Source organism: Parasteatoda tepidariorum, chromosome 5 (genome assembly GCF_043381705.1).
Source record: "Parasteatoda tepidariorum isolate YZ-2023 chromosome 5, CAS_Ptep_4.0, whole genome shotgun sequence".
NCBI lineage: Eukaryota > Metazoa > Arthropoda > Arachnida > Araneae > Theridiidae > Parasteatoda > Parasteatoda tepidariorum.
The window spans coordinates 4,330,456-4,355,660 of record NC_092208.1 but is presented as its reverse complement, the minus strand read 5'-3'; the positions used below and the strand labels follow the sequence as shown (position 1 = coordinate 4,355,660).

At 29.6% G+C, this 25,205-nt stretch overlaps 1 protein-coding gene across 12 annotated transcripts in view; it reads left to right on the top strand.

Annotated features, from left to right (window-relative positions):
* Window positions 1–18,979, top strand: part of LOC107456505 (semaphorin-1A) — a 185,194-nt gene extending 166,215 nt beyond the window's left edge. For 4 of the 12 annotated variants that reach the window (XM_043048674.2, XM_071180932.1, XM_021146606.3 and 1 more), the window contains 3 exons: window positions 111–190; window positions 4,620–4,751; window positions 17,492–18,979. In XM_043048674.2, the coding sequence (XP_042904608.1) occupies window positions 111–190; window positions 4,620–4,751; window positions 17,492–17,850 (571 nt within the window). In that variant the 3' untranslated portion in view covers window positions 17,851–18,979. The remainder of the gene's footprint in view (window positions 1–110; window positions 191–4,619; window positions 4,752–17,491) is intronic. The other 8 variants (XM_071180934.1, XM_043048675.2, XM_071180933.1 and 5 more) reach the window with 3 other exon arrangements.
* The last annotated feature ends 6,226 nt before the right edge of the window (window positions 18,980–25,205 follow it).

The window sequence follows — 25,205 nt, the reverse complement described above, 5'->3', positions numbered from 1 at the left end:
TTATTATTTTGCCTATTATTAAATATTTTGTTTGCTTTATTAAAGTTCTTTTTTATTTTTGTTGAGTTATTGTATAAAAAGTATTTCTTTTAACAACCTCTCTTCATTAGATCTCTTTCTTTAAGGCTTTGGAAGAGAGATCAATTTGTACAAAATGTCGAAGAAGGATTTGACCCAAGATGCCGTGAAGGTAAATTTAGCATTCTTCTGCTTTTGTTTTTTCCTTGATTATTTATTGTTCATAATATTTTAAAAAATTTTACATTTTATGTTTCCTTCATGTTTTGATGACTGCTTCATTAATCAATTCAATTGACTTTAAATTAGCTATTTATTAGTTTGAACAAGATTTTCTTTCGTGGTTTTTACCTTTATAGCTTATAATAGTACATTTTCTGATAGTAATAATCCATTCTATTTATAATGATGCATTTACGATGCATGCAGTAAGCAAGTGCATTTGTAAACCTGCATTTAAAAAGTTTTTATTGGGATTTCATCTCTTGGCAAAGATTCATTGTTTTCGGATACGTTACTGTTATTTTAAAAGTGTGCATTTATTTTACTGATGTAATAAGAAAAGATTTAGGGTTTAAACAGGGTTTTTTTTTCATATTGAATCTAACATTATGTTAAATTTTGTAGTTGATAGTGAACTTTTATAGAAAAAATTATAACTTTTGATCGGTAGCTCTCTTAAACTCAAATGTGACACGTTAAAAAGAAGAAAAAAATTAATTAAAAAAAGGGAGAAAAAAACATAAGGGACAATTTATTATGGTACGTAGCGTTTTTAAAAAATTCGTGTAGGTTCTTATTTTCATTTTTTAAAAGCCTTTAAAGGTGTTTTTCCGAAATGATATATTTTTCTTTACCGTGCCGATTTTTGCCACGTATCATGCAAAAGCATGGTTTTCACATTGTTCAATTCAACGTTTTCACAAATCATCCGAACACGAGGCATTTCTGCATACCATTGGTCTGTAGCTTGTGAAATTGCCAATCATTTTACATGTTTGATGAAATACTTGTGAATCCCCATGTGCGTCTGCTGAGCTGGGTTTTGGTGAAATTCTTGCACACTCATGTGCAACTTTGCTACATTTTGCAAGATATTCTCAATTTCAGGTTTCATTTTCCAACCTCTGAGATCGAACCAAGAAATCTCTCGATCTTTTTATGGTGGCTTATGTAATCAAGCAAAGATTTTTTTTAGTGAAGAAAAGTTACTTTATCATGATCATGTAAAGTCTGAAAATTATTTTGCCTTTTGTCAATGTATATAGTGCTTAAAAGGTGCTTATATTTTGTTGAAAGATTTGGATATTCACCCTGTTGATATAAAATACCTTCATGCATAAAAAAATATCTTTTATGTTCATTATTTTCTCTTAGGTATACATCTATATTTTAGTATACATGCTCAATATTTATTAGTTTTTTTTTTCCAAAGCAAATATTTTTTAGCTCTTTTCAATATTTACTTATAGTTTCTTCATATTACAATGGAAACAAAGCATTTATCAATAAAAATTTATTTCAATTATCACGCCAGTGAAAGTATCAGCTTTCATACTTTACTGATGATGGAAAATCTGCACCAGACAATGCCGAAAGTGATATCCTGCACCATCTTAGGTTTTTTTCTGTCTGATTCTGCTCCTATTTTAATTTCTCACCCTTATATGATCAGCGTATCCGAGTTACCACCTCACTCTCCATAAGTGGAAGGAAAATACAGGGTTGCCACAGGCATATGAAATGCGACTATTTGTAACTATTTTTGGCTTGGGAGGGACAACTATGACAACTTTTTTTTTTGCTAAAAAAGTATTAAAAATCAACTATTTTCAGGAAAAGGAGACTATTGGGAGACTTTTCTGTACTCCTAGCTATGTTTTTTTTTAGCATAAATTGGGGTGTCAACCTGCAGCCCACCTGAGCTTCTGAACTCGATGAATTCTTTTTTCTTAAAAACTGTGTAAAATTTTCAATTGCAAATTTGAGTCATCACTTTTTAATGTTCTTAATTTGCACGGATTACATTTTGCTTCTAGATTGCCTGTTCAACGGTTATTACTACGAAATTCTGAATGATTTTAAACAACCCAATTTTTAATACAATATTACGATGCGTGAATTTCGAATTTGAGTAGTTACTTTTCACAATATATGTATATATATGAATTTGGTAAATCAATTATTGATAAAAGGGAAAAATTTTTAGATAAAGTATGTTTTTTTTAATGAAAAAGTATCTTTTTGTCTGAAAATATACTAATTTTTTTATATTTAATGCTAGAACACTAACGTTTGTATAAAAATTATATTTGCAACCAACTTGACTAAATGGATCATGGTATATGACAAATAAGTCTTTTAATAAAATTTTAGTTATATTATTGAAAATTTTTTGTTCTTATTTAGGCAACTATTTTCATGCTTTAGGCTACTAAAAACAACTATTTTGCTCATTTTTTTTTTCAGTGGCAACCCTGAAAATATGCGCAGCGAAAGGAATGTTATGATTAGTAGGGTTGTGGAAGATTGAATTTTTGTTATCACTTTTTTTTTTTTACTGCTTCCAATTGCTTAAAAAATTGGTTCAACTTGAAGAGTCCCACTTGTGAAAATATGTTTGCATGCAAAAATATGTTGTGGGGAAAATTAATTATAAATAAAAAAATCTTCAAGTAAGAATAGAAATTGCAAAAGAGGTGTGGCAATGTTAAACATTCTAATTAGAAAATTCTTTTGTGATTTAGAATTTTTTCTCAAAACTTTTTATTATTTTTTTATTCTTAGTGCACTTATAATTATAGTAAATAATCAAAAGTGAATTTATTAACTTTTCAGTCTTTTGAAAGTATTGCTTTAATAGCCAGTTACTTGTGTATATGTATTTTCAGGAGTACTAAAAACTTATGCTTGGCTTGTAATAAGTGTTTTATTTTAAAAACATCTAAAAATAGTGAAATTCAGAGTTGATAAATTGTTTCATCAATCCCTCCTATATGTAGAAATTATTTTGTTTTCTTATAGCAAAAGACAGTCTCTTTAAAAGCAAAATGTGTTTAATTAAATGTTTTTAGTTTTGCTCTTTTTTTTTACAGGAAAAATGCACTAAATATATTTTTTGTTTAAACAAAAGGCACCTGTGTTTCATTTGAAAAATGAAAGAATGTCATCCTTTTGACTTCTTTTTATTTTGCAAAATCATGTCCTTAAATATAAATGAAATTTAATTAACCTCTGTTGCAGTATTGAAAACTTTTAAGTGTATAGTGCCTTGAAATAGAGGTGTCCAAATTTTTCTTCCTCTGTGTTTTGCTTTTTCTGTGAATCTATGCCAATTTTTATTTCTTTGTTGAACTAGTAATTATATTAATATATTCTGGATAGTATGTATATTAAATAAAAATCAGTAAAATTTAATTTGGTCTTTCAAATTTTTAAAATTCAGGGAAATTTAAAAATCACCTTTTTTTTCATCTTTTAAAAAATTTTGACTACTCAAAACGCAATCTATTGGATATTTAAAGATGATATTTCAGCTATACTAAACTATTTCTTTTACTATAGCATTATCTAAGTATGTTCAGCTGTTCCTTTTCCAGCAATTAAAACTAATAAATATAGTTAGCTAAATATAGTTCACACAAGAGCACAGTAATTGTTGTGTTTCCTCTTAGCGTATTGTGTAATATATATACAGGAAAAATACAGGCATTTTTTTTTCCAAAGTAAACATAAATCATAACATTTCAGTTATATTTAATGCCCATCATAATTGGAAAATATTGCAGTTTTTTATTTTGATGACTAAAAAATTCCCTATGTGTAAAATATTTAAGCTCATTATCAGGGTTGCCACTCCTCAAGGAAAACCTGGAAAATTCAGGGAATTTTGTTTCTTATTTTTGTCTTTTAAGAAATGGTGACTTCTAAAAGTGGGATATTTAAGGATAATATTTCAGCTATACTAAACTATTTCATTCACTATATTATTTGTTTTAAATATGTTCGACTGTACCTTTTTCTCTTAAGTTTTTCCAGCAATTTAAGCAAGTATAGTTATCCCAATATGGCTCATACAAGAGCACAATGATTGTGTTTTTCCTCTTAAGAGGACACCATAACGCGGACAAAAATTTTCCTCCCAAATTTGCTTTCTCCTTCATTACTTATTTAAAGTGTAGAAAAAGTGAGTTCAGACAAAATTAGAGTAAACCATAAAGTTTCAAATACTGAAAAGAAAATTTTAAACTAAACAAATGAAAATAAATTATGAGAAGATAGCTTAGGATTACGCTACGGCGAAGTTCTCTTCTAATAATTTGTTTGCATTTTAATATTTTTAAGTATTTTTTTCAGCAATTGAAACTTTATGGCTTACTTTTTCTTTCTTTTAAATTAGTAATGAAGGAAGAAGAGAATTTGCGACGAATATTTTCTTCCTCAGGTGTGGCGTCCTCTTAATATATTGTTTATAATATGTAGAGGGAAAACACAGGGAATTTTTTTCCCGATTTGAGTGGCAACCCTGGATATAGAATACTTTTTTTGTGAATTTCTAATTAATAAAACAGATGTATGAGTTATAATAATTATCTCTGTAGGCCGATCTTCATCTGGCGGAACCACCCCTCAACGCTCCCCCCACCATTCTGCCAGCCGCCACGACACCCCTGGTGGCTCCCCACCTTCCTCTCCCTCGGCCAATGATATTGAGGAAGAAGATTTTCATGAAGGTAAGCTCAGAATCCTCTTGTGTGGCTTTTTAACATAGTTAATCGGTTTAGATTTCACTTGGCCATAAAGCATGCGCTTTTAGTTTGTGGTCTGCTAGACATGGCCAAGTGATTTCACTGAACCAAATTTAGCTGCGTCCTGCCTTCATTAATAGCATGTCCTGGGCATTTGTTGTGCAACTTTGCTGAGTTTATGAATTGCTTGCCTAATATAAATATTGCAAGTTGCAATGTTCTATTTATTTGTTGTAGAAACAGTATTTGTGTTTTAAAAGGTAGGATAAAGTGTTTTTTTTTTAATTTTTAACGTTTTAATGGATATTTTGTCATTTAATGGCACATGCTAGTGTGAAAGTGCTGCCATTGCATTTCTGTTTTTCAGAAATTTTAAGGATAATTTTTTTATTAGAATACCTTGGCTGCTGCCTCAATTTATTATTTATTAAAGGAATGAACAAAAATAAGTTTACAACAAGTTAACTATTCCGACTAAACAATTATGTACTAAAAATTTTGTAGGGATTTAATGTTTCTAAATTGAAATATTTATTCAGAAATAAACTTTATTAAGAATTAAAAATAAATAAAAAGTTCCATTTTCTTATTTTGGGAAATAATGTGTTCCATAAACAGGCATATTTTTTTTTTTTTTAATAAAATGGTCATGACATTTGAGACATTTTTTTTTTTAATTAAATGGTCATTTTGTTTGAGACATAAATATAAAGCAACTATGACTTCTCATTGTCTAATTTTATTTTTGCAATTGTGATAGATTCAAGTTACTTTTGTTTTCTGAAATGTTAGTTATGCTATGTATGTTCGCTATATAATTGAAAACCAACACCTTTGTTTAAATATATTGTTTTTATTTACTATATGTCAGTTAAAATTTATTTTTCTAAATTAGCAATTTTTAATTTTTATTTACATTTTGATAAAATAATTTTTTCCCTTCCCATAGGATTAACAGTTCTTCCTTTTGTTAACATACAGAGTTCCCACTAAAGTTCCTTTTCTCAACCTAACAGATATATTTATAAAAGTGATGTTTAGATATACCAAAGTACTTTTGCTATACCATGTGATTACTACCTGGTGAAAAACTAAAAATTGAATTTTTCTACCTCAAAAACGATATGTGATGACGTAAAAATTCATTTGTAGAGAATCATCAATTTAGTGCGAACAAATCCCTTGTGGACATGAATGTTCAGAAACGAGTTTTTAACCTTTTATCTGGTCTTTTTTTTTTCTACTGGTGTTATGTTAAAATATTTTTGCGATTGATTTTTATGGCGAAATTCAGTTAGCTTATATGAGGCCACAGAAATGGTAGGTGATCTTCCCATTGACCTTAAATGAAGGACTTGTTCTAGATTTCTTAATGAGGAAACGGTCTTAGCAAAAATTCCCAGATGGTTCATTTTCGGTGTTTACATTTTACACATAAAAAATAAAAGGCATTCTGTGATAACTACCAATTTTTTTTTCTTTCTTACAATATTTCAGCTGTAGAAGCAAACAAATGCTAGTTCTAAGTGTTCTTTTCCTAACATTAAGGTTCACAAAGTATGCATTTGCACTAAATGGGTGAAATTTTAGTAGTTCTTTTTTACGCCATCTTATTATTTTTTTGAGTTGGAAATGCTATCTCTCATCTGGTGATGCGGAAGTGATATCGTACGGCGCACAGCCCCTTTGCTATATCTAGATACCACTTTTATAGCTACAGTTATAGTCCTTAGAATCTTGAGAATATGGTTGCAAACTTTAGTGGGCTCCAGTATATATTAAGAACCACAAACATTAAAATACTAGCTTCTTTCTTTCTTATTTTTTACCTGTAACATTTACACAAATGATGCAAATAATGATTTTCTATCTTTCTTAATAGAGTGTTATACTGTTATCCCTTAATAAGTGAAAGTGCTTGTTTGTGTTTTGTAAAAGGACTTCAATCAGTCAATGTAATAACAGTATTGGTTGCTTTTCCTATTGAAAATTGGGACCGTTTATGTTAATTTCAATTAGCTATTTGTCTAAATGTCTTTGCTTGAATGTTTTATTTTCTAGATTACAACTTTTGGCATAAATAATTTTGTAAATTAAATGTAAAGAGAAATTGTTTCTAGAATTATGCTTAACAGCATTTGCAATTTTTTTTCTTTTATCATTTATCTTGTTACTTTTTAAGAACTAAATATTAAATTAAATGAGCTTTTTTATGTTAAGTTCTACTACATTTATTATTATTTTCCTTTTGTTGCATTTTAAGATATAGAAATGAAATTGAAATTTTTTAATTTTGGTTTACTTTTTTTGTTACAGATTATTTTGCTATATTAATGATTTATAACAGTGATTACACTTTTTTAATATATTAATGTTCTTCAGTAAAATTGTGAATACTCATTAAGGCCAATTTTTGTTCAAATAATTATAAAAATTTAAAATAAGTTTTCTTTTTTTACTTACTTAAAAATCTGTTTTAAGTACTTCATTGACTATTTTATGTAGTTTTTTTTTCTCGTATTTTACACTGTTGGAAGAATAATTGTTTTTGAATTGCATAAAATATAAGCGATTAAAGGGTAAGCAATAACTTTAAAAACTTAACTTTGTTATTTTTTAAAAAGAATAATTATGTAACCTCGTTTCTGGTTGGTTGTTGCTTAAAGTTTGATGGAAGATTTACTTTGTTATAAAAATTCTATTATGTAATAGCTGTTGCCAATTATCTTTTGCTTTTTATTCTGGGCAGGAGGCAGCAGCCACTTATAAGAGGTCTTTTGAGCTTACTGTCCTCATTTTTCTTTCTTACTTCCCTTCACTTGACTATATTCAAAACTTATTTCTGCCATCTCTTTAGGATCAATAACTAATATTTGCATGTCATCCCTTTTTATTCTCTCTTATTGCATGTTCTTTTATTTATTCTAAACAGTTCTCATGACTTGTATTTCATCAATTTGTAAACAGTGTAATGCAGAACCAATCGTTAAAATTTGTTCTTAGTAGAAAGATTTAAATCTGAATATTCTGCAACTTGAGTTTTAAATTTTCTTTGAGCTAGAAGATAATGGATTATTTTAAGACCAGCATAAATGTATTCTTACTGAGAAGATATCTATAAAGCGAAATATTCTGTAAACTGTAATTTTGAAAGTCAGAAATACAATTCTAGCAGAGAACTACATAAGATATGTTATAGCAGGACAGCACTTCATCAGGAAACACACTGCCTATCAACACACAAGAACCTTTCTGTTGTCAGTGGTAAAACCAAAAACTGACAGTGCCCTGCAGCCCCATAATGGAAAAACAAACAAGAAAAAGCAATTTAAAAAATTTTAATGTACATAAAGAAAAATTAATGACAAAAAAACACAATTTCAAAGCATACAGAGTAAGACTTAATGATGATACGCCCACATATAAAAAAAAGTTAAAGTTACAGCTAGAAAAACTGTTAGTAAACTGTATTAACTTTTGTTCTTACAGAAATTAACTTTTGTTGTGCAAGCAGTTGAAATTTCAGCTAAGAAATTTTTAAAACTATGTAAGGACAAATAGCTGTTTTGATTTTTACTAGGGCAGTAGAAGAAAGGATTGCAAATTCTTAATTTGGAATAGTGTTGCATTAAAATCTGTTAATTTAGAAATCATAACAATTATATAAATAGTACACTTAGTTTTGTTACCTATTTTATGAATGATATTAGTTTACATAATGAAAAAATATGGATGTATGTAATTATAATACTAATTATTTTAAATCTGCTCTAAAACCTATTTCATTATAAATAACAAAGACTTCATAGAAAGTTAAGTGTTAAAAATTTAAAAAAAAAAAAAAAGGTTTTTTTTTTTTTTTTGCATTCATTTAGATTTCTGAAGAATATGAATTGTTCTGTTAAAATTACTATTTATAAACAAGATCACAAACCCAAAAACGGAGAGACCAACTGGAAATTATTTTAAGGCATATGTATCAATTTTATCTTTATTTTAATCTATCAAATGAGCACAGTAAATCATATTATTTTGGATGGTGTTGCATTTTTTAGAAATTCTCCAAGCAGAATTAAAAAGGGAAAACTTCTTTAAGTATCCCACATCTGTTATGTTTTTATCAGCAATTGGAACTCTTGCTCTTACATCTATGTTGTAATCTATTCTCTTAATCATATCTATGTAAATACAAATCACCCATCTTTATGTACGCAAACTAAAGAGCATTCCAGTACAGAATCATCTGGAAATTTTATCCGATAAAGTCAATGTTAACTTAATGTTAAAAGTGGATGTTAATTAAAGTCAAAGTGTTTAATTGAGTGATAAATAAAGAGCAACAAATCCCTCATAGCCAACATTTTCCTGGGATTCAAGAATAATTTGTAAGAGTTCTACAGCTTTTTCTACCTCTTTTACACTCACTTTTGGTTCATCAATATGATCTTCAGCTTCTTCATCTGATATAACTTTGACACTATCTATGATTTCCGCATCTATCAATGTTTCGCATGTTACCAGGCAACTGTCCTCCTGTAAAACCTTTAGAATTAATGTCAGCATTAAATCTCAGTTTTATTGCATTCCATTCTAGCAAATCTGGCACTGCATTTCCAGCATTAACAGTTTCTTCTTTTTTACTGATGCCCTCAACCTCTTGTTCATCAAAGTCACAGCTATTCTTGAAACCTGCCTTTTTAGAAACACTTTCTCCAGGCATAACAGTCATTCTGATACCATTCAACTCATTTATTTTTGGAATAGAACTTTCTTCATCTATGCATCTACAAGTTTGCGTACCAACTGTTTTCTATAGTTCACTTTAAAACTCATAATTATCCTTTGATAAATTGGTTACAATTTTGAGGTGAAAATGAATTTCTATTCCTAGCTTTCTTATCTATATTGAAAAGCTAACCCCTCACTTAGTGCCAAAATCAATGTATTCCTCGTGATCGAAATTGCAAGAATCACCCCCAACCTGTTCCTCTCTACTTCCTGTGGGTTCACGAAATTCATCTCTGTCTGCAAATTCTACTGACAAAGAAAGTTTTGTCATTTGTGCTCTATTATTTGAATTTCGAGAATTGGGGTTTTTGAGGGGGGGAAATTTCGACATGAACATGGGAAATACATTGATTTTAGACAGCAAATGTAGAGAATTTTAGAGATTTTGAGATATAAAGGTTTTCAGGATTAAGAGGTTCGAGATAAACAGGTTCAACTGTATATATATTTATGTATGTATATATATATATCCCCCTCAAAAAATCTATTATTCTCTACGGGCCTGCAAGATACATGAAAAGTGGAGTGGGAGGGTTTCGACATTTTAGAACTTTTTTGTTCTTACATTCTTTTCTTAACCTTGTTATTCAAAAGCATAAAAATATTTTTTAAATTCATTTTTCCCCCCACAAATGCGCAGAGCATTTTGTTTTCAGATTCCTGGACTGATGTAAGTGGGGGTGGAAATAATTTCGGCATTGTTTGAATTGAATTGATGCCCAAGATTCCAACAATGCACAGCAATTAATGATTCATCAAAATCTTAATAATGGACACATCTTAGTCCTTAAGTCTAAATTTTAAAGTGCATCTTGTTTTTCCAAAGTATTCAAGGTTGGGCTGACAAAAAATGTGGTAAACGCCCCTGCTATTATCTGAACTAATAGGATCTTTAGGGGACTTAATTTTAATTTTGTTAAGAGGCCTAAAAAAAGCTTTAAACCTAAACGAGAATTGATATTTGCAATTTTATAGCAGACAGGAGAAAAAAACGGAAAAATGACAAATTCTCTCTAAGGATTAGAGGGCTGTTTAGTGGGTTTAGCAAGAGCTGAATAAACTAAAACATGGATAAATCCACGATTAGCAGCAAGCGAGTGGAGCAGGTTAAGTTTGGAGTTTAAAGAAGAAGAGCTGGAGCAAAGACTTTGTGCGTCAGAGACAAAATTATAAAATGCTGACAATAATTTGAATTAGGGAGCAACGAGATGATTAGAGGTGAGAAAATGATCAGGATCTTTAGTACAAAAACATCTAAAAACAGAAAATTAAAATTAATTTCCACATTTAAAGTAAATTGAGTGTTGGGGTCTACCAAGTTTACTACAGAAAGTAACTCTGGCAAATCAGTACCACTTCTAAGACAAAAAAATCATCAACATATATTTTTCTTAAACTCTATTTCTTCAAATAAACACTCGAATAAATCTAATCTCACCTGTCCTCAAAAATAAATTATTAATTTCTCAACAAATCTGATTACTATAATGTTGAGAATATGTTTGCCTCTGCCCCATAAATATTTAAAATCTGACTCTACCCCTTCTCATTCTACTACTATTACAGGGTGCATGGCGTTTTTAAAAAGTGCTTATTTTTGATTTAAGTTTTTTTAAAAGCTCTTTCAAGGTTCTTTTTTTATTTGTGGTTTGTAAAAATTGCTTGATTTTCCATATTTTAAAAAGAGATTTTATCTTTGCCATGTCAATTGTCGCTCTAAACTTAAAAAATTTATGATTTTCACAATTTTCTCTGCAATGTTTATCAGAAACTAGTTATCTTATCATGATTATGTTAAGTTTTTGAAGATGTTTCTAAATTTTATTGACTTTATGTTTATAAATTAAGAACTTTAAACGACAGAAAAAAATAGTTTTTATTGCTGCACAAATACTAATTATGAATTTTTTTTTTTTTAAATGGGATTAAAAATATTTTTTGAGTGCTTTAGAAGTACTTAAAAGTGCTTATTTTTTGTTGAAAAATCTGGTTGTACACACTGTATGAAGAATAAAATAAAAAGTTCTTATGCTCATTTCTGTTCCTTCCCTAAAGTTGCTTTTAAACCTATTGTCTCAAACATTGATAGTGCTATAATAAATGTGCTCATTATTTAGTGTGTATCATCTTTCCTCTGACTTCCAACAAAACTCTGCTCTCTCTTGACATTGGCTCTCTTTTCAAATCACTTCTAGTGCTATCCCTATTTAAATTTATAATAAATTTAATTAGTATAGTAACTTCTCAAGTTTCAATACTGAAATTTAATTTTTTTTTTTTTTAATTCTACCTCTTGATTTTTAGCAAAATAAAGAATGTAGAATTAAATAATCTTTTTTTTTAGTGATAAAATTAGTTTATAAACAGAATTAGCATTGATTTACCACTGAAAGTAAAGTTTAAACAAAACCAATCTTATTAGAATACATGGTGCGTAGCATTTTTAAAAAGTGCTTAAAGGTGCTTATTTTTGTCATTCGTTTTTTAAAAAGTGCTTAATATTCCCTTTTTGAAAAAGGAGATTTTTTTCTTTACCATTTCGATTTTCGCCACATATTATGCAAAAGCATGGTTTTCAGATTGTTCGATTCAACATTTTCACGATTCATGCAAACACTATGCATTTCGGTGAACCTTCGAACACTCATTTACAAATCTACTGCTTTTTGCAAGATATTCTCAAATTCAGGCTTCATTTTCCCCCCTCTGAAATCGAACCGAAAAATCTCTCCATCTTTTTATGGCGGATAATATAATCAAGAAAAAGATTCGTCAGAAACTAGTTATTTTATCATGATCATGTAAAGTCTTAAAAAGTTATTTTGCATTTTGTTAATGTCTATGGTGCTTAAAAAATACTTAAAGGGTTCTTTTTTTTTTGTTGAAAAATTTGGCTATGCATCTGGAAAAAAGAATTGTAGTTTTTGACTGCTACATTTGGAAAATTATGTTTAAAAAAAACATAACATAAATGCCTAACTTACAATTACCATTGCCTTACAATTCAAATTTTTTTACTCATTTAATAAAATAATAATTATAAAATAATAAAAATTATAAAAAAATAATAATAAAAATTATTTTTAGTGTTGAATTATTTTCAGTTTTTATGAATTCTATAATTATGTGCAAAGATTTTTCGATTCTCTTAAAAAGTTCTCAAGAGTGCGAAATATGTAAGAAGTAAATTTAACATTTAAGTATCCTAACTTTTGACCTCTCTTCTCGTCCAACTATAGCGATCCTATTTCCCATATTGCGGCATAAAAGTGCAAAGCTAATCAGAAAGAGGCCGAGCTAGCCTGGTTGGTAGGGCTCTGGGCTTACGTCCAAGAAGTCGTGGGTTTCGATCCCCGCTGGTTGAAGATTCTGACTGGTGCACGTTAAATCTGTCGGATGACAAAGTCCTCCTTGTGCCCATTGCAAATCATACCTCTGGAGGTACTGATCCAGGAGTTTCCTTGTCTTCTGGATCGGGTTCAAAATTACAAGGTTATGGAGTTAAACAAAATCGGGTCGGCTGTTCAACAGCGTTTATATTTTGCGGCTATACAAATGTATGTTTTTTTTAGAGATAGTATGCTCTTTTGTCTGATTTTATACTTTAAAATATCTCCAAGGGGTAAGGCCCTCGAACCATTAAGATTGAGTATTAGTATGTGAAAATCTGATCATAAGATCAAATATTATTCAGGCTATTCCTCTTTTTTTGCATCCTTATGGCTTGTCACAAATGCCAGACTCTCCTATTAATGAAAGGTCCTCCTCTAAAATGATATGCATGGACACAGTCTCCAAATAGTAGTTTTTTTTTATGCAGCCTTTACGGAAGAATTTAGTTTCCCTATTGTGGTTTCGACTTTTTTTTTTTTATTTTAAAAGAAAAAAATTAACTTGTTATTAAAGCTAGTTTCAAAAGAAGGCATTTAAAACTCTTCTTTGCAAAATAGATAGTAGAAATTCTTCAATAATCAACTTCAAACTGTTTATCAGTCCAAATAAAAGATTTCTAGTCTAATGTTTGGTCTTACATTTAACTATTCCGAATAAAATATGGAATTTTTTATTATTATTATCTATAAGTTTTCTGTGTGCTTTCATTGAACAATGCACAAAATAAGAAAGGGAACACCTTTAATATCTTTTGATCTAATGTTATTTTAATAATCAATAAATAAAATTAGATTTTTGGCATACTAATCACAATTGTTATAATTTGAAAGCCCAACCATAAATATACTAACTAATAAGTGCTAACCCTTTTTTAAGTTATGAAATCAGGCATAAAAACGTACTTTCTCTATATAAATGTTTCTTCTTTTTTTCCCCCACGGATTTTGATTCTTGAATCGCAAAATATAGTGTCAGCAATCTTTAGATATAGTTCTTCTAGTTTAGGCAGGGGGTGGTCTACAGTTTTATCTCTCAATGTTAATTTTATTTATTGGGTCATTCACCACATTTGAAACTTTTTAAGCGGATTGAAAGAATTTTGCACACAAAAAAAATTTTCTTATAATTATTTATTACTATTTCATTTCATTATAGTAAAAAGGATTTTTAATTTTAAGCAATTTCGTATTTTGCCATTAAAACTTGAAAGTTTCTTTAAAATTATGTAAAACCTTTCATTACAATTCAAATTTTTTTTGCTATTAAATTAAATAATAATTTCAAAATAATTTTTCTATTATCTCTAATTAAACTAAATTTATAATTACCTCTGAATAAACTATCTTTGAAATAACTAAATTTATAATTGTATGCAAAAAAAATTTGACTTTGTTTAAAAAGTTGAGATCCTGCCTAAATTATTAAGACCGTATTTTCCACATTTAGCTTCCCCCATATTTTGACAGTCCAAAATCCAAATCTGATAGGGGTAAAAAGGTATATTCATTTAGAGCAGGGGTTTCCAACTGGCGGCCGCATCCGGCCTGCAAAGCCTTTTTTTTTGTGGCCCGCGAACATATATTAGTTGCCATTTTTTTACGGACAATTTTTGTAAAAAATCTATATGGGTTTAAAATACTTTTCTCGTTAATAAAAACCTAATTTCTTCGTTTCTGTGAAATTTAACATACCAACGGTGCAAAGAAATTTATTTTTCAGGTTTTGCATCCAAGAAAATATTTATTCAAATACAAAAATAATTGTGTATGTTGCTCTTTCTTATTTNACCATTTGATTTGTGCTTTTAATTGTGGCCCCCCGCCTCATGCAAGTTGGAAACCCCTGATTTAGAGAAAGTACATTTTTGGGCCTGATTTTGAAATTTAAGAGAGAACGTCTGCGCTAATTAATTGGCATGTTTAAGTGCTTTTAACTATTAGAGTGCATTAAAATCCGATCATTTGACCAAAAGTTTTTCAGTGTGTTAACCTTCTACTTTTCTTTTTTTTTTAATGTATTTACCTGTGGCTAAATGCATTTTCTACTAATATCAATCCTAGATAACAAAATAGGATTTATTTTCACTCAGCAAAAATGTAAGCCTAAAAAGGTTTTTATTTTGGTTTATGTGTAAACCTTCTAATCTTAAAACAAGACCAGTCACAATCTGCTCTATTCTATACACATTACCCTAATCTGAAACCTCGGAAAACAACATTCTATATTAAAACCTTTAATCGAGGTTGTCTTAGCGTGAAAAAATCCTTAAATAAAGCTAGTCTTAAAATGAAAATAATCTTAAATCTGGGTAATTATAAGGTTTCTTTTAGCAACATCTTGCATGCTCAGCTAAAATCCACCTTGTCAGGAAATTTTAATGGACGATACAATTTGATCCTATCGCTAGTGTGACATCAGCTAAAATGTCGTTATGAACCTAAGTGACAATACTTTTTTAAAAAGCTTTAAAAAATAATTTTTAATCCTTTTAGGATGAAAGGTTTGAAACAGCAATATTTTTTCTTTATCAAAAAAAGGTTTTTAGTACAAGCAAAAGAAAATTCCAACACAAGGTTGCTGAAAGGTTACATGCTTTCTGGGAGTGTTATGTGCTGTTTTAATATTTCTGCAATATGACTTTTAATAACTGGGTTCAAATGTTTTAGGGATACCTTAAAAAATAAGCAAACAAATTTCACCAGTTAAAAGTTTTTTTTTCTGTTTTGAACGAAGGATAAAAGATTCTCCTTACTAAAATTACAAAAAACGAATTTATTTGAATTAGTTATATTATATATATATACATGTCCGCATAGTCTGTGGACTTAAATTGTTTTGCTCCAAGCATGTTATATTGCAGGGATATATTTAAAATTTATCTAAATATTCTGCAATCTAAATGCTACTTTAGTGTATATATATTGAAATTAAACAATAAGAGGAAGATTGGAAGAAAAATGCAAGTTATTAAAACTAGTGTAATAAATTTAGTTTTAAATTTGTTTAAAACAAATATTTTATATTATTAATTAACTGGTTTTAAATGTTTATGCATAAGCATGGGTTCATATGAACTTGAACTCCTTTCAAAATGAAGTTCTGGCTTAAGATCTGTCGTGGAAAATTTATTCTTGGATATAAGTTGTTGTTTTTTTGTGTCAAGAACTGAGATTTTCCTTGTGTTACAAAAATGTGTGTTGGTTCGATTGAATAATATACCTTTCTGTTTTAATATTTTACTAAAAAGATTATTTGTTGTCTGTGTAAATGTGTGCTGTGTTATTACAAATTTTGTATGGCAATCTCTTATTCACTGCAATATTTTTAAGTTACATCTATAGTAATGTCTCTACTTAAAACAAATCTTTTATGCTGGGGCCAAGATAGCCTGATTTGTAGGGCACTGGGCCCATGTCCAAGAGGTCGTGGGTTTGGTCCTCGCCGGACGAAGACTCACTGTGTAGTAAAATGGTGACTGATGCACGTTAAATATGTCAAGTCACTAAGTCCTCCAGTTTCCCATAACAAATTTATACCTCTGAGGGTACTGATCCAGGAGTTTACTTTTCTTCTGGATTGGTTCAAAATCGCAAGGCTACGGCAGTGAACATTAGTGGTCGTAAACCCAAAAATTGGGTCAGCTGTTCAACAACATTTATATTATAAAATATAAAATCTTTTATGCTAGTGATTAGCTCACCATGTTAGTGTCTCCAGTAATTACAATTTTTTTTATACCAGTGGTAATGTTGATAGTAATTATAAATCTTTCATGCTAGTGGCTTCAATGATAACCTATGGTAAATTATTGCAATGGCAATATTTTTAGTAATCGCAAATCTTTTATACTAGCATTAAATTGACTCTGGTAATTTATACTGAATTGGTAATCCTATCAAAGTCCTTTGTGTAGAAAAGTATTTCATTAACAGCGCATAGCTGCCAACTTAACTGAATTTTCCAGTAGACTACTAGAGTTTTGAAGTTTTTTCTGGTCTACTAGTTTAATTAATATTCTCCTGATTTTTCTACATTTTAGAAAATTCCCTAAAATTGAGTAATTCTCCAAAGGAAATCCATATTGAAATAGAATTTTTGTACAGATAATTGCTTGCTTCTTTGAATAATTAAATAAAGTTTTAATACATAATAAAGCAAACCTCATTAAAAGTAAGCAGTTCAAAGCATTTGTTTGTAAGAGAGTTAAATTAATTTTTTTTAAAAATCTTTTAACTATCTTTGATGAATTAAATGCCTTTTAATATTCGAAATTATGAGTATACATAATACATAACATTTCAAGTATGTTTAATGTCAATCATAACTGGAAAATTTTTTTATTTTTCTATTTTGATGACTATAAAAATCCGTAAAATTCCCCATGTGTAAAATATTTAGTACATTATGCAACAGTTATCATGAAATTTATATTATTTCATAAAATCTACTGGATTTTTTCTTATGAATGTTGGCAAATATGATAGTGATTTATTTATTATTTTTTTTAATGGCTGTTTGTATTAATGATATAATTTTTTGATCAGGTGGAACCGCTGGAGCATCAAGAGGTCATCAGTACATGTACACTGCTGAAACACTCGCCATAGCCGTCACGACTAGTATAGTCTCATCTTTAGTTGTTGGTTTCATCAGTGGCTATATCTTCAGTAGGAGATGCAAATCTGAAGAAGTGGACTCTCCCTACGACGACTCCCACTATCTAGAACAGCGGGGCAGCTGCGACACTCCCCATTTGAACCACACGGAAGGTTTCCTCTCTCCTACCACCAACAAACCCATCAACCTCGTCCTCAACGTACCTCCAAAAAACGGGAACGGAAAGACCGCCAACAGCTCTGCCGACAATAGACCCGTGCAAAAAGTCAAAAAGATTTATTTATAGTCGCTCTCTGCCGACAAAAGAATAAGTTGCTGACAAATATAGGCTATGCTGGCAAAACGTGTTTCACCACTATGCTCGTCCAACATTCCATAATCATGCTGGTGTCGATAGATCTCAAGAATTAAAAAGTGACAGATTTTTTTTTTTCACTTGTGGAGTTTGTGCATGCGAATGGGAATGATGTGCTGTATCTTTGCTCAGCATTTTATATTAATTTCTTCTATCGTGTGATTTACGAATGAACTCTTTTTGAAAAAAAATTTTTTTTTTAAGTTGTGAGATTTCCTGCAGAAAACTGGCATTTACAAAAAAAAAAAAATGTGTTCCTTGCTGCTGTCAGAAGATTCTTGCAGGCGCCTCCTTCCCAAGTAAATGTCATGTATCTTAAAATTACCTCTTAAAAAATATCTAAAAAAAAAAGCTGTGCTTTTTTTTACGGACGATACGTGCATCACTTACTTGTATTGACGAAGCCTTTCTCGAACGAACTGTTTGAGAATCTGACGTGGGGCTTACGTTTCTGATGCTCATCATGAACTAACTTACATCTAGAGTGAATTTTTTTTTCTTCAGTATTAATTTTATGACCCGCCATGTGGAATGACAACTATGCTGCATATCTATGCATTAGACTAAAGGCTGAACTACGCCAGTTGTAACTATGCCAGTTGTGCCACTATACCACAAAAACTATTGAAATGTTAATCTATAAGCACCTGTTAAGTATCTGTTGGAGTTTTTTCCAGTGTGCTTATTTTCATTTTGTAAATAGAAGCACCTTTTTTTTTTCTCCTCTGTTAATTATTCATACGTTGTATATTTTTAAAAAAAAATCATAGTTACGTGCATTTTTAATTTATCTTCAACTAGACACTGAGCATTTTTTTTTTAAATTATTTATATCAATGAAAATATAGGCAGAGTTTTATTTTGCATTTTGTAAATTTTCATTGGAAAATAAAAATGTGTTTATGTACATTGTTGAGTTTACGGTGGCACCGATTCGAGCACCTTTATAAGAAAATTGCACTGTTCACCGTAAACAACACCATTGATCTGCCGTGGCCTTAGATTTTATCATACTGTTATAAAAAAGAAAAGAAAAATAAACATAGTTTTTCAGAGTTAATATTTCAGTGATCGCTGATTATGTAATTAGTGAGGTGACATTTCTTCCAGTCTGTATTTGTAGTAAAAAAAATATATAATTTTAAATGTAATTCTAATTATTTTGTAATTTTCCAATTTTTTTTAAGAGAAATTTTGTTTTTTATTTTCCAGTGCTTAGATGTCATTTGACATTCTGATATTTATCAAAATTGAATAGATTGTTTTGTATAGACAGTATCAAAATTGACATTTTTTTAAAACAGTGCAATCCATCGACCCATCGAATGCAAAATAATGACTCGTAAATATGTTATATATATTTGATTTATAAATATATACTATAAATATATATACTCTTGTAAATATTGAGTATTTCTTCTTATTTATTGTTTTATAACGCCCTCTTAAATAGATCTCTCTTGCTCTCTTTCTCTCTCTCTATTCTCTTTAGGAAGTTATAGAATTGCCAAAAGCGACCTTCAAATGACCTTCTTGACCAGTCCAAGTAGTCAACAATTTGCCATTAAAATGATGAAGAAGAAGAAAAAAAAATAATATTGAAATTTACTTGCTTGCTGTGTGTGGTTAAGCAAAATGTGTTTGTGGTAACTTATCAATTTGTAGGTTTGAAAAAAAAACTGGTTCCTGTAAAACGAAGAATGTTTTTAATAGCATGATAAATAATATAGCTTTGGGAACCATTCCGTTAAGGTGACTCTTTTTGAAGGTAGTATAGGGATGCCAACTGCCATGTGTTAGCTGACTATATTTTTTTAAATGGGTACACATATCAGAGTTGATTCATATGTTTGTAAAGTTAAATGTGAATTTATGTAATTGAGTTATGCATTAAAAGGGTTGCCACTCCACAAGGAAAACCTGGAAAATACAGGAAATTTAAAAATCATCTAAAATAAAAGGGAAAATGTGAGGAATTTTGATTTTTTTTTCTTTACAAAATGGGAAAATACAGGGAATTTTGTTTCTTATTTTCGTTTTTTTAAAAATGATGACCACTCAAGGTGTAATCTATGGGCTTTGTTTAGAAGAAATTTGGGTCGGTTAACGGACCCTTCACAAAATATCTTTTCATAAAAACGGACCCTTCACAAAATATTTTAACTTAAAAACGAACCCTTCACAAAATGATTTTTCTTTTAATCGGACCCTTCACAAATTTGTTTATCTTCATTATTGTTTTGTTAATCGAATAAACCCTTCCCAGGAATGGGAGGGGGGGGAGGAGAGACAGATGTAAACGAACTAAATTTTGTCTTAGGCAGACACTTCTTCCTTTATTCGTCCGAAATGAATATTCTGTGTTCAGCAGTATAGGCTAAATACCAAATATTTATATGCTGCATCTCTAATTTAGTAGCTGCAATTGCTGTTTATTTTTTAAAATTAAATTTTTTTAATTATAATTTTACAGTGTTGAGTAAAATCTTGTATGTCTTTACAATTTAAAAAGCTCCTTGAAAAAAGTTTTTTTGCAATAACGGACCCAATTTGCACAAATTCACAAAAGCGGACCTAACGTGACTTAACGTTTATTTATATTCACAAATTACGAGTAATTTTTTCACAATTTTACAAAAACGGACCTTTCACAAAATGTCTGGACAGACCCCTGATAGCATTATTTAAGTATGTTCAGCTGTTTTTCTAGCTATTAAAACTGATAAATATAGTTAGCCCAATATATCTCACACAAGATCACAGTGATTGTGTTTTTCCTCTTAATGTGTTGTGTATAATATGTACAGGGAAAACACAGGGAATTTTTTTTTCTTCCTGATTTAAGTGGCAATCCTGATTAAACTTCCTCTTTGTATTTACTAAAATAAGAGATATATTCTCCGCTAATATTCTTATTCACGCGGTTTGAATATCAAACATCGATTTTCGTATTTACCTAATTTAAAAAGTTTATGTTGTGATTCGTATTCATGGGATTTAAGAATCGTAAATCGTATTCACATGATTTAAAATTCTGAGGTCACAATTTATGTTTACACATTTTTAAAATTAATTTTGAGATTCGTATTTACACGAATTTAAAATCCAATGTTGCAATTCATATTCATGCATTTGTAGTATCAAACATCAATTTTCTTATTTTTACGTGATTTAAAAACTACGCATTGCGATTAGTAATCACGTGTTTTTATGATCCAATATCGCAATTCATATTCACACGATTATGAAATTTATGTATCGTGATTCGTGTTCATGCAATTTCAAAATCCGACATCTATAAGGTTGTGATATTCGTCATTGGTAGGTAATATAATTCTTAATTTTATTTCAAAAAATTATGTTAAATACGAATCATGTATATATAAATTGATATTGAATTTTTGCATTTACAATTTTCGGGGTCGTCACCATCAACCCTTTTACGAAGGAAATGAATCTGTAAAGGATAAATGGTGTAATTTTCCTTTGAATACCTTTCTATTTGTACAATTATGAAAATTTCTTTGATAATTAAATTTGAAAAGGGGAGAAGGTGTTTTCTGAGGTTCTGTTTTAAGCATTTTCCTTTGTTTTAATGAATTCAAAATCTGAAGATGAAAAGATCTGACTGTGATCTGAAAAATGAAAAGATCTGACTGTGATCTGATTAAGGAAAAGATCTGACAAATATGCAAAAAATGTGATAGGTCTACTCAATCAAGACAAACTGTAGATAAACCTGTAAAATCTACTCCAACGAATAACAAAATTACTCTGCATAGCTGCCAACTCTTCTGGATTTTGCCAGTTTCTTCTGATTTAATAAAAAATTTCCTGGTTTTTGTACATTTTAGAAAATTCCCTAAATTTGAGTGAGTTTCCTTAAAAAACCCTTATTGAAATAGAATTTTGTTATATATTTAGATAAGTGTCACTAATACATAATGAAGCGAGCCTCATTTATAAAATTCTGTTTACTATCTTTGATGAATTAACCCTTTGACATATCATTAAACATTTCTTGATATAGAAATGATCTTCGATTGTACTGTAAACTACAACTCGCAACGGAATGTTGACAGAGATCCAATTTGTTCCGGACACGCCAAAATAATTATTTTTTTTTTTAAACTGTAAATAACTACTAACTAAATGTGGCAAATATTTGACTATTTTTGCTTGCTATTTAAAAGGTATAGCATGACATAACTACTATAAAGTGGTGAATTAAATAAGCCTGCTAATTATTTAAAAATAGTGTTGGATAAAAATCTACTTAATTGAATTTATTAAACCAAGAATCACAATTGATAAACTACCACTTTAAACTATATACTTGGTGTCCGGAGCAAGTTGGCATCTCTGTGTTAAAGACGCCTGAGACACGTCAATTATTGTTTTGACATAAGAAACAAATGACGTCTTCGTATGTCAAAGAGTTAAATGCATATTGTTATTCAAAATTATGAATAAACCTAATGCATAACATTTCAAGATCATTTAATGTGAAATCCTAACTGAAAAATATTGCAGTTTTTCTATCTTGATGACTATAAAAATTCGATATATGTAAAATGTTTAGTATATTTTGCAGCAATTATCTTGAAATTTATATTATTTTGTAAAATCTACTGGATTTTTTCCTATCCGTGTTGGCAGCCATGACCCTGTGACATATAAGTGTTAAAATTCTTTTTGCAAAAAGATTTCTCTTATGTTGTTTTTTTTATATGAAGTTATTAAAACCTAAATAAATTTTTCATTCTAAGTTGGCATCTCTGTATCACCTTAAATTTCATGTGTAATTAAATGTTTGACCTATTCAAATATATATGCCTATATATATATAAACTGTTTGTAAAAGAAGCCCCCCAAGCCTTGCTAAACCTGTTTCTTATTATTTTTGTAAATATTACTTTGTAAAACGAAATAAAAAAAAATGGATAGATACAGTTTTTATAATGGTTTTTTATTTGACAAAATGGAAACATTTTTACAGCATCATAAATCACTTTTACAATGACAGACATGATTGTGATCCGGAAAAAATCCGGATTTTTCCGGAAATCCAAGGTCCAAAAGTTTCAAGAAATTATTGATCACGTTTATGTATTAAAAAAAAAAATTATGTAAAAATATTCGAACTCAAAATTTATACTTGGCATCTCTTTCATTTGTAAATATTTTTTCTGATAGAATGTTAAATGCGATTAGAGATACAAGTAAACTTATGCTTAATTATTCATTTAAATTATGCTGCATATAAGTTTGTATTTAGAAGTTCATGTTGTGAAAATATCAATGATTTAAATTTATAAAGACTTAAATTTTTTTGAAATACGTAATTAAGGATTTTATTGGAGAAATTTTCAGGATTTTTGAATCTGGCTCACAATCACCCCTGAATGGTATCTGATATTAACATAGATATTTTCTCCTTTTTTATGTAAAACTGTTGTATTTATTGTTTTGTATGGCATAATTTAAGGATTCTGAACAGGAGGACAATCTTCTAAATCTGCAGTCTTCTTGTATATTCGTTACATTGAAATTTTCGGATATCGCTAAAACGGGATTTCACTGTAATTAGAAATAATGGAAGAATTTACCCCGACCCGCCCTTATTTAGGGCATACGGGTAAATATAATTAGAAATAATAGAAAGTAAAAGATTAGGCTTTGGTAAATTATTTCCCAAAATATTTGAAAGGAATCAGAACCTCATGATCCGAATATTTTTTGCCGGAATGCTTCCATTGATCGATTTCAAGGAGGTGTTTGTGCCATTTTTTACTCAAGCGTAGCGTTTTTTAAAGGTGCTTGTTTTTGAGTTACGTTATTTAAAAGACCTTAAGGGTGTCGTTTTTTTATTATTCAAAGTTCGTAAAAAGTGCTTGATTTTCTGTCTTTTAAAAAGAGATTTTTTTTTTCTTTGCCGTATCGATTGTTGCTCTAAATTACAAAAAATGCATGATTTTTCAGTTCTGCAATGTTTATCCAGGGTGCGTAGCGTTTTTTAAAGGTGCTTATTTTCGTTTTTTAAAGGTACTTTTTCATTGGGTGTTTTTAAAAAGTGTTTAATTTTCCCTTTTTCTAAATGAGATTTTTCCTTTACAATGTAGATATTCGCTTCGAATTATGCAAAAAGACACAGTTCACACATAGTTCTATTCAACGTTTTTACAATTAATTCAACCCCAATCTATTTCGGCGTATTGTCAGTCAATAGCGTATGAAAACGCCATTCGTTTTAAATTATTCAAAATTTCATGATTTTTGACAATTGTCAAAAATACTGCCAGAAGTTTTTTTTTTTTTCTTTTTTTGGACATGACGGTTAAAACAAGATAAGACCGTCAATTGTCAAAAATTTTCCAAACCCTGCCTAGTTATGATTTTTTTTTTAATTTCTTAAAAATATTTTTTAAGTGCTTAAAAGGTGCTTATTTTTTGTTGAATAATTTGGCTACGCATCCTATTATCAGAAACTAGTTATTTTATAATGATTATGTAAACATTTTGAAAATCTTTTTGAATTTTGTAGATTTTAAGTTAAATCTGTCGATTCGCAAAGTCTTCCATGTTCCCATACCAAATCAATACCTCTGGGGGTACTGATCCAGGAGTTCCCTTGTCTTCTGGATTGGTTCAAAATGACAAGGCTTCGGAGTTGAACATTAGTAGTCGTAAACCCGAAAATCGGGTCGACTGTTCAACGACGGATATAAAATAAAAATTCTATATAAGGACAATATGTGAAAAACAACGGCCCTTTGAACCAAGATTCGTGAATATTGGTCCAATGAAGGCCCAAGTTACTTTGTTGCTAGGGTATAGTTTGTCTAAAATGAGAACTCCACCAGACTTTCGTCTGGACCTGTGGCGGTGACTATGGTAACGAGATGTGACTGTTTCGGCGTGGAAAGGAAATTCTCTTCGGTCTATTGCGTTGAGTGAAGCTACTATTCCTAAAATGCGCTATTCTTCTTTCCATAGCAACAGACGGCCTCAGACTTTGTTCTTAGCTTTTACAAACTATAGTATGTTTATTTGTAAGCATAATAATAATATTAAAGTATCTTTACTTTTTATCTTTATGAAATGAATGCAGGATGAAAAAAATGATTTAATCTGTTGATTTTTAGTGTGAAACAAAATTTGTGATATCACACTTCTCTTTTATGCCCCTTTTTTCCTCTTTCTCTAAGCAGGACATCACTTGGGGGGACGATATCTTGAAATAAATAACTGATAGCTTTTTATGTTGTGTACTTACAAAAAAGCTT